Source organism: Phalacrocorax aristotelis, chromosome 9 (assembly GCF_949628215.1).
Source record: "Phalacrocorax aristotelis chromosome 9, bGulAri2.1, whole genome shotgun sequence".
In the NCBI taxonomy this organism is placed as follows: Eukaryota; Metazoa; Chordata; class Aves; order Suliformes; family Phalacrocoracidae; genus Phalacrocorax; species Phalacrocorax aristotelis.
Genome location: NC_134284.1, coordinates 3,555,360 through 3,575,098, shown reverse-complemented (window position 1 = coordinate 3,575,098; position 19,739 = coordinate 3,555,360). Strand labels below are relative to the sequence as shown.

The 19,739-nt window shown below is 37.4% G+C and overlaps 1 protein-coding gene across 2 annotated transcripts in view; it reads left to right on the top strand.

The window, feature by feature from the left end:
• SPRED1 (sprouty related EVH1 domain containing 1) overlaps positions 1–18,468 on the top strand; it is a 62,990-nt gene extending 44,522 nt beyond the window's left edge. For both annotated transcript variants that reach the window (XM_075103225.1, XM_075103226.1), the window contains exons 5-6: positions 8,277–8,435; positions 13,328–18,468. In XM_075103225.1, the coding sequence (XP_074959326.1) occupies positions 8,277–8,435; positions 13,328–13,987 (819 nt within the window). In that variant the 3' untranslated portion in view covers positions 13,988–18,468. The remainder of the gene's footprint in view (positions 1–8,276; positions 8,436–13,327) is intronic.
• Positions 18,469–19,739: the final 1,271 nt, after the last annotated feature.

Here is a 19,739-nt window from a genome sequence, read left to right as displayed (position 1 = left end):
TCCTAAACTAAGTAGTCAATATTTAATCAATAGGATGATTGAATTTTTAATTTTTAAGTTAACAATGTCTGTACTAGGTTACGTGTCCTCTCTGAACTCATGGGAGCAAGAAATATTCTTCTAGGAAAGAAAAACAGAGGGATCAGGAATCTCCTTTTACATGCACATCCGATTTGTTTTCCTAGATTTTCACTCTGCAGTGATAGACACTTACACTGTTGTATAGTTATTGTTAAAAAGATGTCGAGGTAGTGGATAAAAGAATTTAGGCCAAACAAGGGTGGAAGTTCAGATAACTTTTAAACACACATTTGAAGATAAAGCAGTCACCTGTTGAGATTAAATTTTTATTGACCCTTATTTGCCTCATTCAATTGCTATAGGTCATAATGGCGTAAGAGGTAAAAACATGCCTCCTGCTCTGCTTCAGAGTTACAGTGCTTCACGCAAATAGCCTATCAAGTGCTGTAATACTGATGTGTAGCACTGCCTGGTAGTATCCAAGAATCCATGTAATTAAAAAGCCAGCATAAACAAATATTATGGATACATATATACAGTAAAGAGCTGTAATATAACTGAGTAAAAACCTACTTGCGTTTCTGTGTGCTTTTCATCTCTTCTTTACCATTGACAGTTTCGGGGAAAGTCTTGACTTTGTTCACACACACATGTTCAGTTTTCAGAGTGCAGATATTTGAATTAATATGAAGCTGATACAGAAACAAGTTGACTCAGGGGTCTTTGACTATTCAGAAGACCGATAGTATTCCTAAATGGTTTCTTGAGGGAAGGAGTTTTGTCATTTATGCAATCTTAAATTCTCTATCAGTGTAGACAGATGTAGTGTAGAACCTCTGCAACACAAAATCAAGAAAATTAGCAGCCTACTTTGAAGATATGGGTAAGAGTCAAATTATGATAGGAGACTGAGTGTCAAGTATTTAGAAAGGATACTGCAATGCAGTGGCAGTGCAGAAGAGTCTCCTGATTTCTTTCCATTTTATGGCAGAAGAAATGTATGTCTGTGTAAGTGTTGGCTGTGCAACCACCTGTTCTTTATTTGCAGTGCTTTATTTTAAGGCAACTTAAAGTAAAATTGCTAGAAATATTAGATATTTTTGACTTAAAATAAGCATGAGATTTTGACAGGGTGGAGGAAGTGTGTGCCAAAGTTAATGCAACCCTTAACCAGCTTTTAAAAGACTTGTTTAAACATGCTTTGTTGCGAGGATTAATAATTGAGCAATTTCTACAGTCCTAATGAGATTAGAGGAAACTAATTACCTCTCAATTATGCTGCCTAGCTATTACATTTCTATATAAGGATGACAAAATTGTAAATATAAAGAATCACAGATATTTGCTTTTGGGAAAGTGGAGAAAAGTACATTTACATCATCTGTTCTATATGGATGTAAATACAGATACATTTAGGTATGTAAATAGACTATATAGATTTACTTCATATATACATTTAAAAATACATATATTTTTAAAAATACTCTCTCTATATAGAAACTTACAGGTACAAACAATCCTGATTGGTGCAAACTGCTGGTAGAATTATCTGTTACATTCCAGACAGGAAAGCATATTTCATTACTTCACCACAACACACATTGCTTAATGGTGGATTTGTGCTGTGGATAGATGGCAAGAATTCCTGTTTTCTAGAGGCAAAAAAGCTAGCCAATCTCTCTTACCATATCTCTGCATACCAAAGTAAAATAAATAACAGTAGAATTGCCTATCGATAACAATACTGGGGAGGGGGGGAATGCAGGGAAGGCTGAACCCACCCTGGTATAGCGATGCTTCATCTAAATCAGTTTATGTATCAATTACAAAGCTGTAATTGCAGGATTATGAATGTCAGCATGGAAAGGCTACAGCATTCATTATCCAAATGATTAATTCCTTCCCCCTTCCAAGATTGATACTGTTGTAAGTGGAACTTGATACCCCCCAAGGTTTGTTTTATGGTTTTGGGGTTTTTTTTTTAACTTGAAAGACGGCTAAGACCATTTTGTTTAAAGATAACACATTATGGATTTGAAGAGTCATGTTGACTTGTCCCCACTTCTTCCCACCCCACCAGAGTTTAAAAGGCCTAATGATCCCCCCCACCCCCCAGATAATTCTATAAGCTGTTTTCCCAAGTGTCTCGCAGTATGTTTGAGTAAGTTTTGGAGTATATCCTTGTAAGGGCATGTTAGAGTGTGGATAGACTATTAAAGAGCACATTGGCGCTTGGCTATGAGAGCAATGGGATGTTCGTTGTTTCATCAGAACAATCTTCCAGAATTGTAATTTGTAACCTCTGAGGAATGAAGTACAAAAGATCAAGCAGTGGAGATCCTCAATTCAATTAAAAATATTAAGTAGTCATAAGTTGTTTCTAAAACAGCAGAATATCAAAAAGAGAAAAGGGTTATTTCACACTTACTTTTCATAGCATGTTTGTTAATGCACTTATATTTTTGTCTATAACCTGCAGTAACTATCATGTGTATTGGTGTTCTTCAGTTTCATTTCTTTCTTTGTTAATTAGTATGGTAGGTAAAGTCTCCAGGATGTTATCAAGGTACATTTAAAAATACTGATTTTAATAGGCCTTTGTCAGTTACATCATCTACTGTCAAGGTGTTTTGCCTATGCTGCTGTAGTCGTCTTACACAGCAGGTATCCTTTATTTAGTGCATATTTGAAGTATGACTATATTAAGTAGTTTGTACATAAATTTCATTAATAGCATTTTTTTAACAATGAAGATGAGTGATGAAGAAAGCAAAACATGCTTTGTAAGTTATTTTACTGGCTGGTTATATTCAATGTTACAGAGAGCAAATAAAATGATCCAAATAAGATCAAAACACACAGCTTTCTGATCTAGTCACTGGCACTGCTGTTAAACCTCAATGCCTACTTGTAATAAATATTATCACATTTTATAGATGTAGCTAGCAGAAATAGGGTTTGTCCAAAACTTGTATGAGCAACTCTTAAATGCAAATACAAAAATAGAGCTCTGATCTTGTGCTTTTCAGGCTAGCATTTTGCTTGCTATATTGTATCTTGGGTCACTAGATTGTTTTACATTCTTCAAATAAAATCTCACAGAGAAAGTGTTCTTCTTACTGAAGATCAAATTTATCATTTTAAGAAGACATAGCTTCATTATAGCTTCTTTAGATGCTCTGTTGTTCACAAATAATATTAAAGTCTTAGTATTAAAAAAATACCATCACTTAAGGGTGTTCGTACTTGCTTGTTAAGGTTGCTTAAATGATTACACTTACTGTTAGTTGTTTAATGAACATATTATATGCAAATTGTTTATTTCATTAAATAAGCCTTAGTCTTACGAGATTAATTTCAAATAGCAATACACAAACGAGTTAATGCAGAGCTATCTAACTTCCTGTAATGTTTGTAAATGGTTCCTGGGAATGTGTATATACTTATATGGAAATATACACTGAGAATTTTTTTTGGTAGTAGGTTTGGATTTTTTGGTACAAAACCAGGCATTTTGAATGCAGTAGACAAGCAGCTTGTTTAAGTCAGTTTGCTTGTTTGTTCAAAGATTGGCTCAGCTTCGTTTCCTCTACCAAATATAAACTTCTTGCTCTAAAACTCATCTAGCTTAACGGAAAAAAATATTAAAAATCAGACTTTTTTTTTTCCCCCTTAGAAGTAAATCTAACTAAATGAAATCTAGAGCTTATGTATTTAGAAGTATTTTTATGTGGGTTTTGGATACTGAAATGCATGTGTCTTGCTTCTGAGAACTAAAAAATAGAGCAGTTGAGTCTTGATTTCTTTCAGGTTTTGCTGATTCAGCCATACTGATGGCTACCAACACATTTTAACAGTTTTGAAGTAGTAAGAAATGGAGCACTTAGGCTTTTGAGTTTCTTACTATTGGCAGAAGAAAACTGTAGACGGATAAATTATAAGCAGGGAAAAAAAGTTTGGCTAGTTCTTTCAGAAATGGGTACACTGGGCTTTTTGTCAACACGAAGGAGAAAAGGCCTGCAACTTACATGCATCTTAAGTGGTTTTGGCGCAGGCAAGGAGGACATAGATGGTTTGTGTGCGTCTTTGTAAATGCACTATTTAGTGACCATTCAATTTATTTTGTCTGTAATAAAAGGTTTGCAGAAGTTTTAATTTACAAAAATAACTTGGCAGTGTGGCTTGTAAGGAAATGTGAAATAATTTACCCTTGACACCGTATTGTTTTTATGGAGAAGAAATTACTGCATGATAAAACAGCAAAGAGTAGCAATATTTAGTGCACTTAATAAATTGGCTAGATGTGTAGTTCCTGGAAGTAAAAGTAACACTAATTTATATTATCCATTTCAAATAAATCTAATAATATATTGTGCTAAAATTATTTGGCTTTCTTAAGCTTTCTTTTTTGTGAAGTAGTATTCAAAAAAGATGAAGCTTGCTTTTTTTCTCTCACCAGAATCCCTAATAGCTTCTTTACATCTCCATCTCTCTCTTATTTCCTTGGAGTTATGCTTTCTGTTTTAATTTACTAGTTCCTCCCTTGGAATCCCTAAAAACCTCTAGTAGGCTTTTTATATATTCAGGTAGAACAGTGTTGGAAGAAAGAGGGATTTCAAATGCCTTTTTTTTTTTTCCACTTTAAACTGTACAAAAAATTCAGAGTAATCTAGATAATATTTCAGTCCATGTCAGAAATACATACCTGATTATAATAGTTTCTTTGCCAGATGTGAAAATAGTTGCTCCATCAGTCTTAGAAATAGCTAAAGCAGAAGGAAGTTACTCAAATGTTCTTGAAACCTATATCATTTATTCACAATTTAAAAATTAAGGAAAAAGCACTTAAACGCTTCTTGTGTTGGTTAGCTTCAAAGAGCAGATTTTCAGGCCTCGTGGGAAGTGAATACAAGAACTGGGATGCAACGGAAATGTGGTCTCTCGTCCATCCTTCTGTGTAATCATTAAACTTACTTAAAGCAGAGCATTTTTAACAATGTTTGCAGAACAATGTTGAATTCTCTCCCAGACTTAACTCTGGCAAACTGGGAGAAGTAAGGAGAGAAAATTGAAGAAGAGGAGAAGCTCAGTCTGGTTTTCATTTTCTCTACAGCTGTCATCTGGCTTTGAATTCTGCTGGAGAGCTACAGCTGGAGTCATTTTATTGCTTTACCCAGCATCCTTTTGCCTGCACGCACAGAAATGTTTTAGTAGTCTTGGAAAAAAATTCAGAGTATCTCTTAGCAACCATAGGACAGTAATTATTATACCAGCAGCTGGGAGCAAACCAGATTTCCGTTGTGCATTAAAAACTGGCGTAGGTTACTTTACAGATGATACGGAATAACCTATGCCAGTACTGTACTTTGCAGGCTGTGGTTAAAGGATATTGAATGTGGGCGGTGTAATTGCTTTGGACAGTAGAAAGGGGAATGTGTGCATTTGTGTTTGTGTGTAATATTCTGTATATTTAATATACCAAGCCTAGTTCTTGTGGAAAACTTCACATGTTTGCTTTTTACTTAAATGCATTTTTCAATACAATAGCATTTTTGTTTCTAGGGCTTCTCCCTTCAGGTAGTCAGTGTTTCCATTATAAATGTGGGTTTTCAGGTGTTTATGACCTTGTCATAAAACAACATATTGGAGCAGGAAGTGTTGTCCAAGGAAAGCCTTTTTGATACTTACAAACATGGTTTGGCTGTATCTAAACTATTAGTTTAATTAAAAACACAGGGTTCAGGATACTCATCTGGCATTTCTGTAGCTGCATAGTGAATACTTATAGGCTAAATAAGGTCACGACTGACCTGATAGCTTTTCATTTTTCATAAATACCAGAAGTATGGCTGTGTCCGCTTACCTGTGGTGTCTAGGTTCGTAGGCTGAGCGTTGTGCTTTCCGAACAGCTATCTCATGAGTTCTTGCCCTGCAAAGGTCAGATGCCTTTCTCTGTCTCCTGCTGCCCCCAAATTTGTCCTTGAAGTCAATTAGCTTAAATCGTGGTGTCTGTGTTGGAATTTTTATAAAAGCATTCCTTTGTAATTGCTGTGTATAGGGCACAAAGGCTTGCTTTAACATTAAGGTTTGCGTTTCATAGATCAATGTGGGGCACTGCTAGTTAGCACTGTAGCAGAAGATCAGTGCCTGTACCCTTTATTAGATGGGGCCCTTCTTGTCTGCCAAGGAGAGCGTGTGTGTCTGTCTGTGTGAGCATGTGCATGTGTCCTTTTTAGTGTAGGTAGTTTATCTCTGAAGAAAAATGGGGTGAATCACCTGCAGGGACAGGAAGTGATGCAGGCTGTTGCTAAGCTCACCCAGGGATAAAAACCGGCTTGTGGGTAGTATGTGTTTTTTTCCCCGGGAAGGAAGCAGTAGTAGTTCTTGCACCTCTCATCCTTCTCCCTAGACCACTCAAACTGATAATAGCTGGGGGGGCAAGGGGCTTAGGTAGTGCTTATCACTGTGGTTTCTGTAAAATTGCTTCAAGCTGTTAAGTGTGTTCCTAGCTTAAATCGTTTCTGCTTGTAAGCATTTATAACATCACTTAAACCAAAAATAGTTGTAGGCATTTCTTCCTCATTCTGCATGCAGTTCTCCTGTGGTTTGAACCAGTGTTTTGGAAGCTTTTTATGTCATTGGGAAATGTACCTGCAGGAGCACCTCCTGCTAGGAAGATATTTGATATTGCACTAATATTTGATGCTTTTTGCCCTTAAAATAAGTATACATCCATGAAATCTAACTCTTGCTAGTCATTTCAACATTTATTTTGTACTCCTTTCCCAACAGTGTTTGATCAGAAAATTTAGTTTTGGCAACAACAGGGTCGGTTGCTTAGTGGTGTTGTCATGTTCAAGGATCTGCAAAAAGTACTACTTTCTGGAGTTTTGCTTGTCTTCAGAGTTTTTCAGTAGAACTTTAACCTGATTGAGCTATTGTCTTTCATGGGGTATATGCTCTCTAGTATTAAACCTGATCATTAGTTAGTTACTATTTTTAATGTTTTCCACTCAGAGTGCTTCTGAACAATGTATACATTCTTAGTGATGTGATGATTTTATCTCTCCTAAAGACCAGCCACAGAACGGCTACTTCCACTTTATCTAGATGTCTTAGAACTTGATACGCAAGGCTGTTATGTATGTGAGGTGCTAATGTAATCCCAGAATAAGTTCCTTAAGTATTTTGATAATTGAAACTAATGATTCAGTGTTAGTATTTAACCAGCCAAAACTTCAGGTTTGCCTCTACCTCAGTAGTTCTCTGCAGTATTTTTATTGTTTCCTCCTTAATGTTTTCTTGATATATACAAATCCTTACGATAAAGCTGAAACATCCTCATTGCTGGAAGTTGGATGATGCCAGAATGTTCTCAGTGCTATCAGATGATGACAGCCAGTTAACTTTACAGCGTGTCTCCATACAAACAAAACATTGTACAGTGCATTTTTTGGCAGCCCAATGGTGTTTGTATCAATACGCTTTACTGTGTCCTAAGTATATCCCAGTCAGTTAGGCTTAAAGAATGAGAACTCTTTGTTTTTCTACTCTTTTCAGAAATTGGATCATCTTACAAGCCGATATTCTACCCAAACATACTTCCTCTTCCTTATTCTGAGTGGCACACGTCCTGCAGATATCTCATTATATGTTGCCACATGGTCTCATTTTTGTATCAAATTGCCTGATATAACCTTAATTTCAAAAAGACAGTCATTAGTTGTTTATTCCACACTTGATATAATTATTTTAACTGAGCTAGTATATGTTAAAACTGACTTCCTGTTCCTTTCCAGCTGATCTTGCTTTTAATTTATTAAAAGGTCTGACTAGATTTTGCCTTATTAGTCTCAGAAATATTTTCCTCCAATTTTATATTTGTAAATACTGGCAGTCTTGTGGGTAGTTAGAGAAAGCATAATCTCAGAGTCTGGGCTAATGTCTCCTTCCTTAAAGAAATTCCTCAGACTGATTTGGCAACTGAGTTACAGAGGCATGTATCTCTAATGCCAGGTTGTGTACATTCCACTCCGCAGAGAAGGAACTCTTCTTTTCCAAGGCTGACTCATAGTAAAGAAAATACTTGCCTACTTAAAAGTACTTTTAAAAATGTGTATTTAAAATTACCTGTGTTTATAGATGCCTGTAACGTGTTATGTAGAATGTTAATGCATTTATGTATTAATTTGGTGGGTTTGGTGTGGTTTTTATATAAATGCAAAATCATTTCAAGGGAGTTCTGTGTATTCTAGACTACCCAAGAAAATACATCGGGTTCATTAATGAAAGATCACCTTTTCCAACACGAAACTGTAGTAACCAGTGAACCTTACAACAGTGCAAATTTAAGGCCGCCAGCATTTGAGGATTTCAACACCAGGAGAGCCTGTTTTCCTAGCCAACCGACCCAGGTAAGACTACCAACAAAAGAAGAACTTCTCTCTTTGCTGCATTAATGGCACGGTATGTAGTTTCTGACAAGAAAGCACTTTCCTTCTGAGCCCCTGTACGTAGTATCAGACTCTCAACTTCTTGAAATGATCAATATAAGCTTTGCAGCTGAAATATTACAGCATTATTATGGCAGAGGTATAGCTTTGTGAAGGTATTTACCTGTGCTTGTAGTGCAGCAGACTACATAAATCTTTCACTTTCTTTGAAGTCAGATTTCTATATTACAGACCTCTGTATCTGCAGCCTTGAAAAGCTGTTTAAATTTGTTTGGAAAGTGTTAATTGGCCATGAGCTCAATCTCAGTTACACATATTCTGTTTTGATTAGGAATGTTGACAAATATCTTTAAAATTGATATCTTGGATGCATTACACAGTGGGGCACTTCAAGTATTTTTAGTGAAACAGTGTTTATGCTTTCTAACCGCCTATTGAAACTGAAATATTCTATTTTGGTACAGAAAGGAAAACAGTATCTGCGTTAGGCATTGAAAGTATTAAGCTATTGGTAAACAGGTTCTTAAAACAGGAAAAAAAAAACACCGACGTGAGGAAGGTTGATGTACAGACATATTTTGAAAGAGGTCATACTTCTAGAACATTAGATAGGAAAACCTGTAACACTGGCTTTTCATAAACAATACACTTCGGGTTTTTTCAAAGCCTCAAAGGACCTGACGGTTCTTGTAGGCTGTAGAAGTAGACTTAATAGTGAGTTGGATAATAACTAATTTGAGGGTCTTATGCTTAGAAGCAAACACATGGGAAGCTTTTTAGAATAAGCTTCATAACCGAAGTCAAAGCAGAATGAAAGTTCCAGTAGTTGTGAACATTTCATCAGAAAATATTTCTGCTCCTTGAAATAAAGTTTTTTAATACCCTTGGTCATTCCTGCAAAGAAAGATAGGATTGTATTAGAGTCTTGTATCAGCTGCTTTCTAACTGCTTTACTGGTCAAAAGAAGTAAACAGTGTTATCTGGAGAACTAACTGAAGAGCTTTAAATTATGAACTGCTGATTTTTAATAATTGATCTGCTCCAATTATGTCTTTGTATAAGTCACCTCATATTTTTGTTTGTTCTGTTCATCAAGAGGTACATATCTTTCCCTGGGCGCATTTACTTGCAAAGAGAATTTTAAAACTTCTTACACTGGAATAGATGGGTGATTAAGTTATTGCAGCTAACACTTAACAGCTACAGTAACCAGTGATGTATGTGCTGTTAGTCTTCATGGAGTTGTAAGGAAAAGTGCAGTAGCCTAAAATATTTATATGTTTTAAGAGTACATATAGAATTGGCCCATGAGAAAATGATAATTTAAGCCATGGTACACCGGGTAGTGTCTGTCTGGTAGGAATTAAATAGGAATTTCTTCGAAACGACAATGCAGAACTCACTTCTTGTGGACTGAAGTTATAGGAGATTCCCTGGACATTTAAGTAGATATTCTTTAAAATATTTTTCTCGTATTGTAGCACCACCTGCATCTGACACTTCATGCTTTTTGCATGGTCCTGTGGTGCACGCATTTAGAACATAGGCAAGTCAACAAAATCTCACGTTCAGTATGTGCACACGCTGCACTGTCTCTGCTGAACTCCATGCATGTGACCATGTGGCACAGCAGATCTTGAGGTAAATACCTATTTTGTTTCAATTTTATATAAATAAGTTTGAACACACCCACTGTGCTTGTAAGTTGAATAGCTGAAGAAGTGCATGCTCAGACTAAAGAAGTGATTAATGACAGTTCAGATTTTTACCTGTAATACTTTGACTGTTACTAAAAAATACCCAAAAGGTAAAGAAGTAAAAAATACCTCAGCTCTTCAACTTCTGATACACCTGTGTGTGTATAACTTAAATTTATTATATTGTGATGATACATTCAGCTGTTGGTGTCCTCATCTGGTGGAGTTGCAAGCTGTGCAGAGTCAGGTGTATCAGTTTGAGGAGAGACAGGGAATGCTACAGTGCCAAGCAAGTGTTCATGCCTTGTTTAAAGGTGCACCTCTTCAGGTATGGTGTAATGCTAGTGAGTTCAGGCGTGTCAACAAAAAATTTCTGCCTAATTTCCGGTTGGCTCGTGATGTTCATAATGAGATTCTCTGTGGAATTTCTGTTTGCTGTAAAACTCTTCCTGCCTTCCTGCTTCAGCTGTTACACAGAGATGGCACCTGTACTGAGTTATAATTCTGAATGGCTAGAGGACTATCTGCCTTATTCTCATTGAATTTTGCTGGTATTTGTACCTAACCGAATCTGGATTGTGTCTTGTTCTTAAGGTGTCATGTACCTCGTGCTTTCATACAGGTCCCATTAAACGCCCAATGTGTAAGCACTTTATAAAGCTCTTCCAACATTTCTCCTGTTCGCTTGTTTTCTGCATTTCCCACTTGTTTTCTTAAAAAATGATTTCTTAATAGCGGTTGCATAAAGAACGTAGTGCTGCCTTGTCTGTAACATGCCAGGCTGTAAGCATTGTAGTAGGTGTTTGGCTGGGGACTTGGAAAAAAGAAATTAGTTCTATGTATGTGGTGCGTTCTGCTCAAAGAAATAAAAAGCCTTCAGAGACTGAGGAGAGGTCAGATTTTACAGTTGTTAGTATTTGTAGTGATCTTTAATGGCTATTAGCTGTCTCAGGAATGGGAGTTTGCGGGTGGCTTTTTTGGTTTGAGGTTTTGGGTGGGTTTTTTTTTTCTTTTAAACAATGGTTTTTATTTAATGTCTTAAATGCATGCATAATATTCTGTGTGGACAGTGGTGTAAAGATCCTTTATGCCTGTAACATACTGAATTGTAATGACACTTTTGATGCTTTTTCCCTTAAAAAAATTTATGCTGTTAACTGTTGAAAAAAGCCAATTAGCCATAGCTAGTTATTGATGCTAAAACAATAGGCTCTTTCTGTTGTTTGAAAGCAGAATAGAGTTGAGAAGCACTCTGTTTTTATAAGCAAAAGGGAAGCCTGATTGCTTGCATCGGAGCCTGGGGAAGTATGGAAAAAGCAGTGATGTTAGCTGAATAGGATATAGCCATTCTTCACCCTGTATCCTCGAGACCTTGTGGAAGTCCAACTACATGGCTTGGAGCTAAGAAAAAAAAATAATTCTTGTTAGCATACCCCAGTTGAAACTCCCAGGGCAAAGCAACTCTGATTACAGTTCCGTACTTAAAATATATCACACAAGGATTATCAAGCAGGGAAGTGATGGTTAGAGCAGGCTACAGATATTCTTACACAGCCAGAAGCTGGCATATTTTAAGAAGCTATTCCTTCCTCTTTCCCAGCTGCCTTCCCGCTTCCCTCCTCTGCCTCCTACCCCAAAACCAGGGCATGCAGACTTCAGTGTAGTAGGAGCATAAGTGAAATAGAAGTGTGTTAACTTAAAACATCATCCTCAGTAGTTTGTTGTTACACACTGCAAGAGGTGTGCAATATGTAGTTCAGCTGTTTTCCTAGACTATGGAATGGTGACACATGAATTCTCATTAATCTGATCAGTACTAATAAGGTAACCGCTCTCAAATCAACAATGCTGATGCCAAAGATGCATTCCCAAATAATTAATGACTCGGAAGAATTTGTAAGGTTAGGGAGTGAGATTTTTTTTTTTCCCCCCAGTCTTTTCTGTGAGATGGTTTGCAGGCTCTGCACTTGACAGAAGAAGGCAGAATTTGACTTGAAGCTCGCTTATATTCTGGCTCCGATTATAACAGCCCTACAGTGTATCCCTGTCTGTAAGGCAGGAATGCTGGGGCATACTGAGACTTGAGCTTTTTTGCTGCACTGTCTGCTGTTTTGGGGAGCTCCTTCCATGCACGTGTGTTAAATTTGTATCCTGTCATTATTTGCACCTTTTTATTGAAGGTCACTTGTAATGTCATCTCCGTTAACATTTAGTGGCAGTCCACTATCCTACGCTTACATCTAGTGTCTGCAGTATTTCGATTCGGATGATTCAAATTTGCCACCTTCAACAGCTCTTTCGTGCCCCCATGCCCTTTCATCGCACAGCAGAATAAACAAGAACTCTATCTTACCTCTTCGCGGTTGGTTTTTGTGTGTTTAGCACGTTCCTTCTTTCTTGCCTTTTGAGGTAAAAGGTCTTGAATTATGGGTAGTTCATTACAAGCTGAGAACTTAAAAAGTACTTAGGTGTTTGCTTGCCAGTGTCCTAAGCTAATCATTTTAAGTACTGTATACTAGCTATGGGGAGACGCATTTAGAAGCCACTGTTACTGATTGATCACGCTACTGAATATTATTCTTCATATGGCAAAATCCTTACCTGGAATACAGCTTTGAGAATAAGTAACCAGTATTCAATACTCTTGTTGTGAAAGTGGAGGGAGTTTGAAAACTTAGAGCAGGAATAAAGGAAAGCTTCTGCTAGGTAACACGAGTAACTCGGAGCGAACATATCAGAGAGGTAATCCTGAAGCGGTGGGTCATCACTGACATGAAATCAGCAAATTCACGTGAGGTGTGATTGATCTGTGGAATTAGTTGTCACTGTAAGATGTTAAAACCTGAATCTTGAACATAATTCCAAGAACAGTATCGAGTTCTATGTGGATACCGAAATACCCAAAGCTCTTCTGAGATAATAAAAAGTCAGGAAAGAATACTGAAGCTCATGGCCCTACTATCATGCAAAAGGAGCATTGTGGGGCAGTCTGTAAATCGTACTAGTAAGAAAATCAGCTTAAATTTTTATCTTCAAGCAGCGAGGAAAAAAAAAAAATAATCTGTTTTTTGATTTTTCTAATCGAAGTTTTACATTGTAGGTGGACATACATTTGGGGCTTCACTGTAGTAAACTTCTCTTGCTTTGCCATCTCAGGTCCCACTGAAGTCAATCAGACACGTCAGTTTTCAGGATGAAGATGAAATTGTTAGAATAAACCCTCGAGACATTTTGATACGTCGTTATGCAGACTACAGGCATCCTGACATGTGGAAGAACGACTTGGAGAGGGATGATGCAGACTCAAATATGCCATTTTCTAAATCAGACAGTAAAAAATCTGACTATTTATACCCATGTGGGGATGGAACTAAGTTGAATTCCGTGAAAGACTCAAAGAGTTCTGTGGTATTTAAAACTCAGCCTTCCTCATCAAAATTTAAAAACTCGAAAAGAAGAAAAGAGGATGGTGAGCGTTCCCGCTGTATATACTGCCAGGAAAGGTTTAATCATGAAGATAACGGCAGAGGAAAATGTCAAGATGCGCCAGATCCTATTAAGAGATGTATCTACCAAGTTAGTTGCATGCTTTGCGCAGAGAGCATGCTGTATCACTGCATGTCAGACTCTGAAGGAGATTTCTCTGATCCTTGCTCGTGTGACACTAGTGATGACAAGTTCTGCTTACGCTGGTTAGCACTGGTGGCGCTCTCGTTCATTGCTCCGTGTATGTGCTGCTACCTCCCCTTGAGAGCATGCCATCACTGTGGTGAGGTGTGTGGGTGCTGTGGAGGAAAGCATAAAGCTGCGGGATGAATCAGCCTTGTGCCAAACAGAGCTGAAAAATCTTTGTTTCCAGGAAGCATCTAACTTGGATTTGTGGAAGCTTTTTGGCAAGCTGAAGGGAATCTTCTTTCGTGTAAGAGATGCTTGATGTGGAGGAAGCAACAGGACTTGTCAGACCTTGGCATTTTACAAGTGCTAGCCATGCCTAACTATTTCCTTTGAGCGCGTGGCGTTTGTTGCAAGTCGTGAAGGAGATTTTGCAAAGGAAAGCCTATTCTTATTATTGGCTATAAAATGAGTATATAAACTATGATTATACTAAAAGGGATTAACTTTTGCCACTTTGTACATTCATGGTTTAGGTGAGGGGGCTCTTTTAAAAGGATTAAAACTTACCTGAGGGGAAATTTTAACTAAAAGTGCACTAGTGACAGTTGATTTAAGATTAAGAAAAGTTAATACTCGGCAAATGAGAAATGAAACTGATTTTAAGTGCAACTAAATCACTTATTAATAGTTTTTTGGAAGCAACTTTATGTATAAATAACAAATGTTTATATTTAACTAAATGTGTAAGGTACGAATTATTACGTGTTAAACTTTCCTTCCCTCTGATATAGTAGGTATGGACCATATCTACTGTGACATTCCATGGTAGTATTTTAAATATTTAATTAGTTAATTTAGTCGCATTTTTATTCCAGATGGACAAATTGGTATTTTCAGTCCTGTTTCCCTTCAGCTACAGTTTGTGTTGAGTTGTATCCATACATTCTGATAATCTAAAATCCTTTAAAATATTAATTATTTTAGTCTTGAGTGACCAATATTTTTTTGTTAAGCACAGATGTAATTGTCTAAAATGTTCTTGTTAGAACATAACATTTATTTTTATATATAAATTACTTTGATTTCAACATGACAGCAAAAAAGGAAGTTGTTTCTGTTGCTCAACCAGCAAGTTGTTTTCTTTTGGGGTGTCCTCCAAAATTACTTCATTGCATATTCAGATGTTCATTAAGCGAAAGGTACATTAAGGCAGTTGTAACAAATTGTCATCAGTGTTCTTGTTTATCCTTCTGTTAAACTAGGATCCTGTTCAGCTGTTTATCAAGTACTATGATTAAAACAAAAGATTAATAACAAAAGTGAAATCGTTTTCATTATTTTGAACTGCAACTTTCTCTTACTTGAATGGGCAAGAACAAAAGTACTGTGTGTCTTGTTCAAAAACAACACCAGAAGACTTAGTTTGAGAAATAAATTACAGCCCAGGCAAAATTGGAGTGAACTTCTTAATTGAGGAAATTTGGAGGGAGGATGGGGGAGGGAGGGCATGAGAGGGCGAGCAAGTGTGTGTACGTACGTGTGTGCAGGGTGGTATGTTGTGTATGAGATTCGTTCTGACTTGGTACTTACTAAGTGTTTCACTTTCAAATGAGAATTAACAGATTAACCCATACAAAAGTTTGTTAAAACGTTACAGGCTTTGCTCTGTCATGAAGTAAGAAGCATTTACTTCTCATTAAAGATGCGTAAAACACTAAAATCAGTCATAATTCAATAGCGAAGGTGCCTGTTTGATACCCTGGCTGGAGCGGGACAGGCTGTCCTCAGTACACCCTTGTTATTAAACAAACCAAATTGACCTTAAAAGATGCACATGACTGACTTTTCTCACTTCCTATGCATTTCCTCAGTATAATTTGTGTAATTCTTCTTTCTGCATGTATCAGGGCCCTTAACTTTCCTTTGTAGCCTAAAAGTAAAATGAGCAAATGTATATAACATTATCCCTCTGTAAAATACTTTTTAAAAGAAAACATTTATATTTATATTACAGCTTGAATTGACCACCTTGTGTACATAGATCATCTCAAAGTATTATTTCACATTGAAAAGAAGACAGCTATATTGATAACTGCAGAAGTTACGGAAGAGCTTCTAGTTTTGTAGTAGGAGTTGATTGGATTAATTACGTCCAAGAATATGACACTGTAGCAGCGGTCTTGGGTTTTACTGTTTATATATTTGAAAGCTGCTGCTCTGGTTGATTTTTTCATGCTTCACACACTTTCAGCTAATCTTGGTTGCCTAGAATAGACTGTTAAATTTAAAACCGACTTTGACTAAAAAAAAAAATTGTGATGTTTTTCTAGTGAATGAGAAGAATTTAATACTTGTAAGTGCTAGGTTCCTAATTGAAGGTGAAGAGAGGTATGAACAACCTAAGAAAAGAACTTGCTGGCTGTATAGGAAAATGCTGTAGAATCCTATTGTGTATATACTTCAGAAAGAAATTAGTTTAACAGTTTCCTCTGAGCACTATACAATATATAGTGAAACTCCTGGTCCTGTACTCTATTTTATATGAAACATATATGCTTTAATATTTTATTGAATATGTGCATTAATGTTTTTACCTTGCATTTAACCACTTTGCTGCTAAAATGTTTTCACCTTTTGCTTTCCTCTTTGAAGACTTAATCCATCTGAAAAGGGTTACCGAACTGACGGACGGTCGCTTTTTCTGCTGCTGGAAGCGTCGGCCTGCACGCCCGGTTGGAGAACTGGAAGGACGCGTGGTTATGTAGGGGTTGGGTTTAGTAGGATGCACGTTTACTTCTGCTGTTAGGGATCTTACCCACCGTCGCCGTCAGGAGATGAGCAGTGGAAGGCGGACGTACAGCAAACCCCTTCCAGAACGGGTTGTTACCTTCATGCATCTTTTGGTTTTGACGGCACGTAACATTCTGTCTCTTCTGAAATGCTTTCTTAAGCATTTGGGAAAAGAGGGATTTCTTTCCCAATCCTTACTCCTCCCCTCGCCCTCAGCGTCGGAACTGTAGTTTCTCAGGCATGTAGTGGCAGAGCTTTGTGTTGCTTGGAGGGGAGACCCGAGCCTTGGGAAACCATTGCTGAATGTTAAGTCCCTTGCTTGTTGAAAGCCTCAGTTACCATGAAAATTAAGTATTTCCCCTTGAAAGTGGGGGAGGAAGTTAAATGGTAGCAGCACTCGTGCACCATCTAGTGGGGGAAAAACATTCAGCTGTGTTCAGGCGCAATCTTTGATCACGTAGGAATGTAGCTGGCTATTGGTGCACTACTAAAGCTACAGAAAGATGTTACGCTTCAGTTACGAATTTACAAAAAGGTCATTTGGACACTTACTGTGATTCTCTGTCTCGCTGTGCTTCTTAAGTTTCACTATGAATATTGACTGAAGGTAAAAATGCTTCAACCATATATTTTGTTAGGTTTAAAATAGTTACGATGGCCCGTTACATGAGAGCATCAAATCCAGGAATGAAATTTAAATTCTTTTGATTCTGTCACTGGGTTCAAAAGAAAGATTCTTTTTCTTCTCCCCTGAAGTTCTTTCCCACAGCAAAGTGGTGGAGTTTTGATGTTCGTGCAGAGGGCATCTGGCCTTTCGGTTGGTGATACGAGTCAAGTTTTGAGTACGCACAGGGGGGGTCTGTGCGCTTGCACATGCATTTCAGTAGGTGTGAAGGGTATACCTACAGCTGTGTGCAAGTTTAAAGCAATATTCTGATGATAATCTACAATTACTCTGGTAACTGTTCAGCAAACAGCAGCAAGTGACGGCACAAAGCTCAGCTGCCTTTCCAGAGCTTCTGTAAGGGACATTCCAAACCGTCTTAACCAATGCAGTTTCCTGTAGAGAGACAAATGTGTTTTGAAGAATGTTTGTCTTGCATGTTGGAATACAACATTCCTGTTTCAGATGTGTTCTCTTCAGAGTGATCTGTTCTCGTGTACCTGGAGGATAATGTTGAACTCCCGTGTAAATAATGCACAGGTTTAAATTAGACTTTAAGTCTTTTCAGAGCTGATGGCACAGTATGCAGCCAGTACAGTGATACGTTCATATTGATAAAATGAAGATCAAGGGTGGTGGCTGGCAACAAAACAATACCTTTAAAAAGGTGCCTTATGTGGTACTGTTAAGTCCAGCAGCTGGGTGGATAAAACTTCCATTTCCTTCGGTGCACTGATAAAATACAAGGAGGGGTTGGGGGCATTGTTTGGGTTCATTGGTTTGCTTGTTTTCCCTGAAAGCTTCTCTTTCTCCGTTGCAAAAGCTGTGGTTCGTTCAAGAAATGAAAAGTATTTGGTGAAGAAGCAGCCTTCATGTTCAAAGCTGCAGCATAACCTGTGCATAGTTTTCCTTCTTTCGCTTGGTGCCATTTGCTTTCCACCCTAATGACCTCAAAGTGCCTCATGTGTATATTGTTTCCATTAAACCTCAACTGCTATTTCTTTCTACTAAATGATGTATAATTTAGTTAACTCATCCCATAGGCGTTTCCTTTATGAATATGAATATAGCTTGGTACTTCGAGTATATAATGTAAATATACATTTAAGTTAGTAACTAGTTTGTTACATCATATCCTTGTAAGTTGACATAGCAGATAACACCATAAAAATTGTTTAAATGTTTTTTTTTCCTGTAATTACCTGATTAAAATTACCTTCAAATGAAACGACTGACATGTTTTTCCATTCTGTGTCGGGATTACTCAGAACAGTGCGTATGAAATTAAATGTTGCAGCTCAAGAACAGAATAAAAAGATGTAAATACGGGTAATCATTTTGCCATAGTATTCCACTTCCTGGTTAAACAAAATGTTAATCGGATCATTTTATGATTTTAAGACTGAACAACCAAACGCTGTATTAGCTTCAAGCTCCAGCATCTTTCATCATGAGAAATGTGCCTGTACCAGCTTGCTTTGTACCTACAGCAGTACTTGTCCTTGACATCGTGCTACAGAGGTCAAGATTCCTTCATATAAATCATGTTTATTTGAGTTCCCACTCAACCCCACCACAAAGATGTTTATCTCTGAATATAATTCGAAGCTTTGTGCAAGTTAAAGAATAAGACATACAGCAGAAAAGGAGGGAAAACTAATCGGTCCGTGAAGAAAAATGAAGATGTGAACACGCAGAAGCCTGTGAGACTATAAATACTCAGTGGTCAGGTTTTAGGATGGATTATTCTGAATTGCATTATGTTTGCCTCTACCTTTTGCAAATGTTTTCTTATTGGTTACGACCGATAAAGGAATTATCACTGTTCATCTGATCAGTTTCTAACTCGAAGATTTTTGTTATTGCCGGGTGTAATCATTACACGGGCTATTAACTGTTGATGCTTGAGCTTTTAACTGATGATTTGAAAATGCAGCTCTACCAGAGAAAGGGAATAGGCAAATGAATTAAGTGACTAACAAGGTCGAGGAGTTACTAAAGAATATTACAGGACTACGTGAAGACCAACATACAAGAAAGTGACTCAGCATTAAACATGGTTTCATAAAACCCTAGTGTTAGATCTTGGACAAATCCACCTTAATGTCATGGATAATGCACAATCAAAACAAATCTTGTTTTGAACAAGACAAAAAGGATAGGTATGGGGCTCTGGGTTTTTTTCCCTATTTTATTTTAGTTGTTGTTCGTCCCCCACCCCCCCTTCCTTCCCCCCCCCCCTTTCCCCCCCCGTATCCCTGTTCCTTGAACCTTTTGGCTCACTGTCATGGAGCACTATGTGCTCCTGTACCAGAACTGAACGACTTCAGTCTGTAGGGTTATATCATCACTTCCACCGTTTGGGAGCACTGAGCTATGCAATGTAATTTAATAGCTTGGAAAAAGACATAACAAGTAAATGGATGAGATTAAAGAATAATCCTACATTTCATACCTTTAACGTGAGGTTGGAGAGTGTGTGCGCACACACGATGGGAT